Source organism: Astyanax mexicanus, chromosome 8, assembly GCF_023375975.1.
Source record: "Astyanax mexicanus isolate ESR-SI-001 chromosome 8, AstMex3_surface, whole genome shotgun sequence".
NCBI lineage: Eukaryota > Metazoa > Chordata > Actinopteri > Characiformes > Acestrorhamphidae > Astyanax > Astyanax mexicanus.
In genome coordinates, this window is record NC_064415.1 from 42,363,705 (window position 1) to 42,375,934 (window position 12,230).

The 12,230-nt window shown below is 37.6% G+C and overlaps 1 gene segment (V, D, J or C); it reads right to left on the reverse strand.

Moving 5' to 3' along the window:
* Nucleotides 1-7,019: 7,019 nt before the first annotated feature.
* The window catches only part of LOC111194233 (T cell receptor gamma variable 2-like), a 39,841-nt gene continuing 34,630 nt past the window's right edge, over nt 7,020-12,230 (reverse strand). Inside the window, 1 exon segment of the V gene segment in view lies at nt 7,020-7,372. Within this exon segment, the coding sequence occupies nt 7,020-7,372 (353 nt within the window).

A 12,230-nucleotide genomic window follows, 5' to 3' on the forward strand; every position in this document is an offset into this window, starting at 1 on the left:
TGCTATGGTATTCAATGTGTTTGCTATGGTTTTCCCAAAGGGTTGCTAAGGTGTTGCTAGGTGATTGCTACAAGGTGCAAGGTGGTTGCTATGGTGTTGCTAAATGGTTGCTATGTGGTTCCTAGCTGGTTGCTATGTTGCTTTTAGAAATATTCTATAGCATGCAGCGTGATTGCTATGGTATTTAAGGGTGGTTGATATGTGTTGCTAAGTGGTTGCTATGGTATCCAATGTGGTTGCTATGGTTTTTTTCAAAGGATGGCTGAGGTATTGCTAGGTGATTGCTACAGTGTGCAAGGTGGTTGCTATGAGGTTCCTAAATGGTGGCTAAGTAATTGCTAGCTGGTTGCTATGATGCTTTTAGGTATATTCTATAGTATACAGCGTGATTGCTATGGTATCCAATGTGGTTGCTATGGTTTTGCCAAATGTTTGCTAAGGTGGTGCAGGGTGAATGCTACAAGGTGCAAGGTGGTTCTAAATGGTTCCTAGCTGGTTGCTATTTTGCTTTTAGGTATTGTCTATAGTATGCAGTGTGGTTGCTATGGTATCTAAAGTGGTTGCTATGGTTTTGCCAAATGTTTGCTAAGGTGGTGCTAGGTGATTGCTACAGTGTGCAAGGTGGTTGCTATGGTGTAGCTAAGCGATTGCTATGGAATGTGTGGTAGTCACTAAGGTGTTGAGAGTTGGTTACAAAGATGTTACTATGAGATTGCTATAGTAACGATTTTTGCTAAGCTGTTGCTATGGTGTTGCTAAGTGATTGATGTGGTATGCAAGATGGTTGCTGTGGCTTGCTTACCACCATCACTAGTGTAGTAAAGACTAAGGATAATAAAGACTGGTAACTTTTGCTCTTCCTTTGCAGGACTAACTGGAAACCTGATGAGAGCCAGTTCTATCATAATGTTTTTGATGGTCTTTGTGTCTGAACTTGAGGATTATTTCAAGGTACTCAGTATTTTTGTTTCGGGCTGACTGACTTTCATTTCGTAAAGTATTATTTTCTTTATTTAGTTGAGTAGTTCTTGCTATAATATGGATTAGAATATTACTCAAACAGTTCTATTCACTGTCTACTGACTCTACCTCTTCACAACTTTACAACTGATGCTCTCAAACACATGAAGAAAACAAGAGAATTCAAGTAATTATCTCTTGACAAGTTCAGCACAGCTGTTAACTGAAAGCCACTCCGGGTTATTTTACCTCATTACGCTCAAAAATCTAAAATATAAAACATATTCTGGTTTGTTTAACATTTTTTGTTTACTTAATAATTCTATGTTTTATCCATAGTTTGGATACATTTAGTATTAACCTTCAATACAGAATATTTAAAAATTATAAAATAAAAACACTGAATTTAAGGTGTCCAAACTTTTGTTTGGTACTGTTTATCAAGATATTATCTTGACTTTAAAAAACGCATTTTAATTCCTATAAACAGGCCATTTGTTAGGTCTAGTGTTTCTGTTTGAAGCTGCAGATGTTCATAGTTTTTGCACAAAACCTCAACATGTTTTCTCACTGTGTCATATGAGCTCCAGGACCAGCAGGCACAGTAATAAGTTGCAGTATGCTCTGCCTTTAAATTGGGGATTTTTAAAACAAACTGATTATTTGATTTCTTCTCTGATTTTAAATACTCAAAACCAGCTTCATTTTTATTTACTCCATTACTGATGTCCACATACTGAACTCTTTTCAGTGTTTCATCATCTTTCTTCTGATACCAGTGAATGTAATAGTCACAGCCTGAGGAGAATGTACATTCTATGATGGCGGTTTTTGTAGCAGGTTTAGTCATTAAGAACTTCTGCTGCAGCTCCACAGCACCCACTGTTGAAGAGAACAGTTTATATGAGGTTTAAAACTAAATTCAAAATATTCATCTGTGTATCATATTAGTTTCTTTATTTCTTTATTTTTAAATAATAAGCATTATTATTATTATTAACAGATAATGCTAATATAATAAAAAATAAATAATTGACTTCAGACAGGGCTTACCTGCACGGATAAGTAAAATCATCAGTATCAGATGCATGGCTGCTGTTAGTGCTGATAGTGAAACAGTCTCTGGTAGATGCTGAGTGGAGAGTGAATGTGGTGAACTGCTGGTAAACTGCCTGATTCTCTTCCTCTCTCAGCACTTCTACTGAAGTAAATGAGCTACATGTATGAGAGCTTTGGGAAAGCACAGAGAAATAGAACAAACCCTTACTCCCCCTACAGACAGGGAGAGTAATTAACACTTTGAGTCCTCTCTAAAGGACATGCTTTATACATGCACTTCTGGACAAGCTGAGATACAGAACAGTCACTGAAAGTGAAAGAAGCATGTAAACTGATAATGCAGATTATTACAGAATTTTACAAGACCATGGGCATACTTCTCGTATGAGGGAGACACGTGGAAATTCATTTCAAACTACAAATCTGCAAACTACCAGTGCTAGCTGGTTGCCACAGTGTCGCTTGAGGAATGCTGCCTGCTACTATATTGGTTGCTATGTATCCAAGGTGGTTGCTATGGTTTTGCCAAAAGTTTGCTTTGGTATTCAATGCGATTGCTATGTGGTCCGATGTGGTTTTGGCAAATGGTTGTTAAAGTACTGCTAGGTGATTGCTACAATGTGCAAGATGGTTGTTATGGTGTTGCTAAATGGTTGCTAAGTAGCTCCTAGCTGGTTGCTATGATGCTTTTAGGCAGGGGTGTCCAAACTTTTTTTGTTGGGGGCCAGAAGGAGAAATATATTTGAAGTCACGAGCCACAGACTAATAGTGAAATATATCACTTTAAATAACACATTTTCCTGATTACTTACATTTACACACCATTTTACTTGACTTACTATCTTTATCTTTGACAGTGTTGTGTAAACTAAGATTTTTCAAATAGATGTTTAATTTCATGATGTCTCTTAATATTAAACTCCTTAATTACGGCAACTTTAGACTCTTTTGCCCTTTTTCTGCGCTACAACTGAGTACTCTCTCCGCTTTTAGACTCTTTGGCCCGTTTTTCTGTGCTAGAAATGCGCACCCTCTCCGCTTTTAGACTCTTTGGCCTGTTTTTCTGTGCTAGAAATGCGCACCCTCTCCGCTTTTAGACTCTTTGGCCCGTTTTTCTGCGCTAGAAATGCGCACTCTCTCCTCTTTTAGACTCTTTGGCCCGTTTTTCTGCGCTAGAAATGTGCACCCTCTCCGCTTTTAGACTCTTTGGCCCGTTTTTCTGCACTAGAAATGTGCACCCTCTCCGCTTTTACAAAGACTCTTTTACCCCGTTTTTCTGCGCTACAACTGAGCACTCTCTCAACTTTTAGACTCTTTGGCCCGTTTTTCTGTGCTACAACTGAGCACCCTCTCCACTTTTAGACTCTTTGGCCCATTTCTGACACCTAGCGTTTGAATCTTTGAATCTCACATTATAAAAACCTGCTTAACAGCGGGCCAACTTTCATTCTATTTCTAAAATACCGTAATTTGGACACCCCTGCTTTTAGGGATATTCTATAGTATGCAGTATGATTGCTATGATATCCAAAGCAGTTGTTATGGTGTTCCTAAGTGATTGCTATGGCATCCAATGTGGTTGCTATGGTTTTGCCAAATGGTTGCTAAGGTATTGATAGGTGATTGCTACAGTGTGCAAGGTAGTCGCTATGGTGTAGCTAAGCGATTGCTATGGTATGCAAGGTGGTCACTAAGGTGGTGATAGTTGGTTGCAAAGGTGTTACTATGAGGTTGCTATAGATGGGCGATTCAATATAAGGTTTGTATTCATTATCATGTTTCACTAACCCCCAAGTTCATTTCACACCGGATTTCTCATTTAAGGTAAGCTCTTGAGACAGCAGCAGTATGTGGACAAGCATTGTCCTGTTGGAATAGTGCACTGTGGATTTGAGGTGGTGATAAGGGCAGTAATTAGTCAGCAATAATATTAAATCAAATTTAGTTGCATCAATCGATTAATCAATTTCTTTTTTAAGATGCAATGACAAATTGAACTTAATTTGCTGACTATAAAAATGCGTTTTCACACTTGTAGATGGTTTCTCTAGTCCAGATCAGTTAATGAGTTCATTTACTTTCAAACACAGTGTTTTCAATGGGATGTGCAGCACAGATCTAGTTAATGAAGTGTCATGGCTGCGAGCAGTGAACGCTGCACATACTGCACATGTTAACAGCATGGAGCAGCAGCAGAGACAGAGTTTGTTCATAGCAGTATATTATTAGATTAAACTGCGCCTTATCAGGAGTTTAGCTCAATTAAAAAAAATAATAATTGATAGCTGGGTCGGATTGAGACCAGATCACATTCTTACCACAAGTGAACAACTTCAGAAAAAAAAATCTGTGTGTTAAGCGAGGGCGTGGCAGATTACGACAGGGTTGGGGTCAAACTTGATGTCGTGATAACTTGTGTTAAAAAATATTAATGAGTTAAAGATTCCAAATTAATTGCATGCAATAACGCTTTACTGTTGAAAGCCCTAATAAAATTAAAATTTTCCACATTCACCCAAATCCCTTTAGTGCTTTCCAAACCTAAGAAAGTTTAAAAAAGTACAAATTATGATCAGTAATAAAACACAAGGATGTTATCAATGGATCAAATTGTTTTATCCCAAAAACTGTTGTTTTTATTATAGGATTATTATAAAACATTTTGCATGTTTTGTATATTTTATAAGTTTTATATATTGCATATATTTTATTAAGTTTATTTATTGTAAGTTTGGTATAGTAAAGAGAATGTGTATGGTTTTAAATATTGTATTGAAGTTGAAAACTTCACTGTTGAAACAAAACTTATTTTATTATTATTATTATAAACTTATTTAGATTTTCTTCTATTATTATTTTATTATTGTTTTTTTTATTTATTTGTATTTTTATTGTATTACAAAAAAGTTACTTTTAGCTTAGTTTTAACAATTTTTTGTATTGATCTTACCTTTTTGATCTTAATAAACCAAGTTTTATTATAATTATAATTTTTTAAATTATTCTAATTCTATTTTTTCAAATCTATGTTTTAATTTATTTACTGTTATTTTAAAATAATTAAATTTAGCTGTTATTTTTCGGTCCCACTTTATAATAAGTGTCCCTAAGTACTATGTAGTTACACAGTAACAATCCATGTAACTACAGTGGAACTACTAATGAAGTACACATTGTTACAGATTAACTACAGAGGTACAGGTTATGTAATTACACATGTGTATTAAGGTTGATTTTGACTTGTGTAAGTACACACGTGTACCAGGGTGAGTGTACTTTTTTTTATAATTTTATTTCTAATTCTTCCCATTTTCTCCCCAATTTACACGGCCAATTACCCAACCCACTCATTAGGACTCCCCCCATCACTAGTGATGCCCCAACACACCAGGAGGGTGAAGACTAACACATGCTTCCTCTGGTACATGTGAAGCCAGCCACCGCTTCTTTTCGAGCTGCTGCTGATGCAGCATTGCCGAGCAGCCAGCGCGCATGTGTAATTACATAACCTGTTCCTCTCTAGTTAATCTGTATCAATGTGTACTTCATCAGTAGTTACACTGTAGTTACATGTATTGTTACCGTGTAACTACATAGTACTTAGGGACACTTTTTATAAAGTGGGACCTATTTTTCTTTGTCATGTCACTCCCTGTATTTGTAAATGCTCCACTACACTGAAAATGAGGGTTGCCTTCAATGAACTTCCGGGTCAAAATAAAGGTTGATTGGTTGATTGAAACTAGTTCCCACTGTATCAAATTTTACTGCATTTTTATTAAAAATTAAAATGCATATAATTGTGTTGTGAACAGTGATGGTATAGTTACTTTGAAAAAGTAATCCGATTATTGATTACTGATTACTCCTTTAAAAAGTAACTTAGTTACTTTATGGATTATTGGATTTTAAAAGTAACTAAGTTACTTTACAAGTTACTTTATTAGTTACTTTCAGCAGCTGCAGACACCACGTCCTGCCGCCTTAACATAAAAATTATAACCAGTTTTGCCAATACTCCCTTCATTGGAAAATGCATTTTTAACAGCAACAATGTATCTCTATTAAGTTGAAATATTTCCTAAAAAAAAATATGTTTTTTTTTATAAAAAAAAAAAATAAACTTAACAAAAATATATTTTTTTTTTATAAAAAACAAAATATGGTCTTTCTTGATTTTACTAAACATAAATACTTGTTTTTATAAAAAAAATATATAAAATAAAGAAAGTCTTTCTTGACCTGACATATTTAACACTGTAAAACTGAACATTGAACTTGTTGTTCTCTGCAGGGCAGCAAGGAGTGGTTTTATAAAACAGAACCGTGTATATGGTCTAGACCAGGGATCACATATATGCGGACTGCGGTCCGGGTCCGGACCTAGACGTTGTCCAATACGGACCCATACCGGACCCAACTACTGAGAAGGATTTAATTCTGACAGTGTTCATTTAAAGCACCGGAACTTTTCTTGTCTTTACGGTATGTGTGCTCTGCGCCACAGTGAACTTCCAATCATGTGTGGTGTAAAATCTTTAAACGCTCTCCTCTGCCAATCAAATTTGTGGCAGACCGCTGCCCTGGCTAGTGAATTGGGACGTGGCCTCAAAAAAAAGTCTTTATAAAGAGATAGGGAGCCTGAGAACTGGCGAAAAACGAAAACGGGAGGAAACTAAAGACACGCCGAGCGCGAGAGAGAGACAGGGGAGAAAGCGAGACGCGTGTGATTGGGGAAGAGCGGAGGGGGAATGGGTAAGGGAGCGGTGTGTGTGTGTGTGTGTGTGTTTGTGGAGGAGATGAGGTGGAGAGAGAGAGAGAGAGTAACGCACAGTGACTTAAAAAAGTAACTTTAATCTGATTACTGGATTGGAAATAGTAACGCGTTAGATTACTCGTTACTGAAAAAAAGGGTCAGATTAGAGTAACGTGTTACTAAGTAATGCCTTACTGACATCACTGGTTGTGAAACAGGAATCAGGTTGTACACACTGGTGGAGTTATTGTAGAGGATGTGAGCAGTTTGAGTCACTGTGGCTGCCATCCCAGCAGGCACAGTAATAAACCCCTTCATTACTCTTCTTCACTGCGTTCACTCTCAGAACATAATCACCCTTGTCTAGAGCCACGGAGAAGTCTTTAGCTTCAGGATAGTTGGGATCAGGAGTGGTGCTGCTGCCGGCTTTATTAACGTACAGGATTCTTTTCAGAGCTTCTCCATCTTTCTGATGGTACCAGTGGACATAGTTGCTATCACCTAGTCCACCCACTTTACAGTTTATAAAAACTCTTTTGCCCTGCTGTTTTGTCCAGGAGAGTTCAATTTGCTCCACTGTCAGTCCCAGAGTTCCCACTGTAATCAACATTACACAGTAAATAAATCATTTTAATATAAATGTACAGTGTATTCACTCAAATCAATCTGGTGCTTACCTGTGAACAGTGAGAAGAGAACCACACACACAGCTATTTTCATCTTTCATTCAGTTCACCTTAAAATCTGCTTGAAAATACTTCTGATTATCTGCTGGTTTCTCAAGAACAATGCAGTTTCAAAGGGGCTGGGCTGTAGAATAGTGCTGATGTCATTTCCTGTGGGTGGAGCTGCAGTAACAGTAGTGCATGTTGTGTGAAATTTGCTGCCCTCTGTAAATTCTCTCCTAACACAGCACTGCCACCAATATGCCACTGTTTTAATTGGCCATAACAGTATAAAAGTGATAACCTCAGGTTATATTAATCCTGTGCAAATTGACAAGTAGCCTATGTGTTTTTATTGGAAAATAAGTTTTTATATTTTCAATATTATTTGAGCAGACTAAGAAATTAAAGACCAGATCAGATTGAATCATTTTTGTCTCTTAAAATGATATCCCACCAGCAGAGACCCTTATTCACCCTCCTCCACAAATCAAGAGGGTGATTAATATTTTATTATATGAACTGTGACTAAAATATAATGTGATTTTACTTCAGCGTTAAACTTCAGTTGTTTGTTCTGTTCTGTCTCTGCATTCATGTGCTCTGCTGTGTGCTCTTCCGTGGCTGCGTCCAGAAACCCCAAAAGTGTCTCCTTTTTCCTACCAATCCTCCTCCGTGACACGGAAACTGATTTCGTGACTCCATCTTACCGCCTGTCCGAATACCGTAGGAGACGAAAGAAGCAGCTTAAAATTCTCCTGTAGGAGGCTTCCAACAGAGGATACATTAAAACATCCTACTCCGGAGTAAGCAGGATTTTATTGTAATATCTGAATTTTTAACTGTGTGTGATAGTGACGTTGTGAAAGTGGCTCAGTTCACTGGTAGTCAACATCCCATTTAAAAGGAATCAGCTGTCCCATTTCCCCAATTACAGCTTCTTCCCTCCATTCCTTCTCCTCTCCTCCTCCTCTCCTCGATTCCTCCATCTTCTTCCGGGGAAGGAGAGGAGGAGTAGGAAAGTAGGAGTAGGAGAGGAGGAGTAGCAAAAGTTTCTGGATGCAGCCCATGTCTCCGTCCCCGTCTAGTGCTTTCACCTGTTTCATCTTTAGCTCCGCCCCCTCGTTACCTTTCCCCAGGTGTTCCCTGTTTCCTTTCCTGCCTTGTGTGTTTACTTATAGCCCTGTGTTTGCTATTTCCTTTGTCTATTCTTGTACGTGTTTGCATCAGTTCAGGTTGCGTTTATTTCCTTTTGTAGTGTTTCTTTGTTGTTTATGTTTTTGGCTTATTGTTTGTGTTCTTAATATGTTAATAAATATACTCGTATTTGCTTCCGCTTCTGCGTCCTCTCGCTGCTCCAAACTTGACAAACTAACTGTATTACAGTCATGGTAGAAAGTGTTGACGCCCCTGAATTTTTTCCAGAAAATTTAATATTTCTTCCAGAAAATTATTGCAATTAAACGTTTTGTTATATACATGTTTATTACCTTTGTGTGTATTGGATAAACATAAACCAGAGAAAAAAAGCCAAAATTTAAATAATTTCACGCAAAACTACAAATATTTTTGGCAAACTCAACTTAATATTTGGTTGCATTGAGAAAAAATAACTGCAATCAATCGCTTCCTATAACCATCAACAAGCATCTTACACCTCTAAACTTGATTTTGGTACCACTCTTCTTTGTTTATAAGGGCCTTCCCCCAACAGCTTTTAAGATTTCTTTACAGATTTTCAATGGTATTTAGATCTAGACTTATTGCTGGCCATTTTAGAACTCTCCAGCCTTGCACACAGTCAAAGCAACTAGTGGCAGAAGCAGCACAACAACCATAAAACATCTTGGAACCTCCACCATATTTGACTGTAGCTACTTTTTTTTTTTTTTGTTCTTTGTAGGTCTCATTCTGTTTTTGGTAAATGGTAAACCGTTTTGGTGCTTTATAAAAAAGCTCTAGCCTGGTCTCATCTGTCCACAATGCCTTTTCCCAGAGGGTCTGCTGCCATATTGTTTTATTTCATTCAATTATCCATGGATAGTTTGTGCTGGCCCGAGTGCACCCTGCACCTGCAGGACAGCTTGAATTTCTTTGGAACTTGATTGGGGCTGCTTATCCACCATTTACCAATCCTGCATTGCAAACTTTTACCTTTGTTTTTCTCTTCCATCCAGGTCCAAGGAGATTAGCTACAGTGACATGGGTTGTAAACTAAATGAGCTGTTTTCTCCTCTTTCGGTTTTCATGCTTAGTTTGGCACACGCAGACACACGCTGCAAAGATTAAGTCAACTTCTCTCTGGTTTCAGGTGTGATTATTATATTGCCTACACGTTACTTGCCAAAGGTAATGAGCATCACATGCTTGAATCAAAGTTATATACCCACAATTGTGGAAAAAATCCAATTCCAATACACATAAAGGGAATAAACATAATAAACATGTGTAGAACCAAACGTGTAATTGCAATCATTTTCTGGGAGAACTACTTAATTTTCTGCAAAAATCTCAGGGGTGCCAACACTTTTTTGGCCATGATTGTACTTATACAAACACCAAGATCTGTTTCGGTCAGTATCGGCTGATACTTAATATTAAGAGACTTGGATTGAGTTGGGTTGATCAGTGACATATGTATATCACGTTTGTATAACACAGGCAGAGTTATTGCAGTTATTGTAGAGGATGTGAGCAGTTTGAGTCACTGTGGCTACTGCTATCCCAGCAGGCACAGTAATAAACTCCTTCATGGCTCTTCTTCACTTCATTCAACTTCAGATCATAATTTTCACCTTTTTTCTTCACAGAGAATTCAGAGTTCTGAACAAAGTTATTGCCGGCTTCATTAACATACTGTATCCGTGTGAGTCCTTCACCGTCTTTCTGATGGTACCAGTGGACATAGCTAGTCTGTAGCCCCGTCACTTTACACTGGATCTCAACTCTTTTGTTCAGTAATTTTGTCCAGGAGAGTTCATTCTGCTCCACTTCCACTCCCAGCGTTCCCACTGTAATCAATATTACACTATAAATGAACCATCCTGATAATATTATTTTTAATTGATTGGTTTATTTGATCTGGTTCTTACCTGTAATCAGTGAGAAGAGAACTGCGTACACATCTATATTCATATTTCATTTAGTTAAAGCTGAAAGTCTGTATGAAAACACTGCTGTTTCTCTGCCTGATTCTAATGAAGAGGATTTCGTTTCATAGGGTCTGTGCTGTAAAGTAGTGCTGATATCATTTCCTGTAGGTGGAGATGTAGAAATAACAGATGTACAGCTGTCTAGTCTGCATCATTTCTCCCCAACTCAGTGCTGCCACCAAAATGACACTGTTTCATGTGACCATAACAGAACACATTCACTCATTAAAGAAAAACTCTGATGTAAAATGGACTGTTGGTGTAGTAAAACGTAATAAAATGTACTCACCTCAGTTCTCCCCATTTTTGAGTTTTTATTGGCTGTAAGCCAAAATCATCAACAATAGAAGAAATAAACGCTTAAAATAGATCACTCTGTGTGTAATACATCTATATAATATATGAGTTTTACATTTTGAACTAAATTACTGAAATAAAGATATTCTCATTTTTTTAGATGACCCTGTAGTAATGCAAATGTGACCTTGAGTTGGGTTGATCAGTGACAGCCCTATTTAAAACTGATGTTCTGTGTTTATTTTATTAGTGTTTCACGTGGCCTTCAGATTAGCTCAAGAACAGCAGTGTAAAGAGTGTAAAGAGCTTCATGGAATGGTTTTCCATGGCCGAGCAGATCCATCCAAACCTCACATCAGCAAACACAAGGCAGGTGAGTAGATACTTTTGGCAATAATAGCGTAGTGTACAGTCTATACAAATAATGTTTGATTATATTAATAAAGTGCAAATTGACGTGTATGTATATCACGTTTTTATATATATATATTTTTACATTTTTCAACATTATCTGAGCAAGGAAAGAGACTTTAGAAAAAGTATTGCTCACAAACAGTAGTTTTCCCACCCACTGGTGGAGACCCTTATTCACCCTCCACCACAACATCACGAGGTTGATTAACGCTCCACCAGTGGAACTGCTAACACATCTTAAATTTATCTAAACAAACACCCATAACTCCCTCCATATCAATATCAATGTAAAAATCAATGTATTTGTTTAAACTGAATGTATGTAACTCTTTCACTCTGTCAAGGTTAATGTACAGGATATGCAGTCTTTAAGTCACTGTGGCTGCTTCTATCCCAGCAGGCACAGTAATAAACACCTGTGTGGATCATCTGCACTGCGCTCACTTTCAGAACATACGTAACTCCCTCGAGCCTCACAGAGAAGTGTTCTGCTTCAGGATGGTCAGGGTTGTAAACAGGACTCGTTCCTGCAGCATTAACATGCAGTATTCCTGTGAGAGCTTCACCGTCTTTCTGCTGGTACCAGTGAACATAGTTGAAGCTCTGAAGTTCAGTCACTTTACAGCTGATAGAAACTCTTTTGCCCACCTGCTTCGTCCAGGAGAGCTGAGTTTGCTCCACAGTCTGTCCCAGAGTTCCCACTGTAATCAACATTACACTGTAAATGAACTGGTCAATTATTGGTGAACTGGTTTTATTAGGAAAAATAGATCTGGTTCTTACCTGTGATCAGTGAGAAGAGAACTACAAACACAGCTGCATTCATCTTTTATTAGATTAGCTTAAAGTCTATTTTTTATTTTCAGAGGAGCTGTGCTGTAGAGTAGAGCTGATGTCATTTCCTGTGGGTGGGTCTGTTCTTTCAGT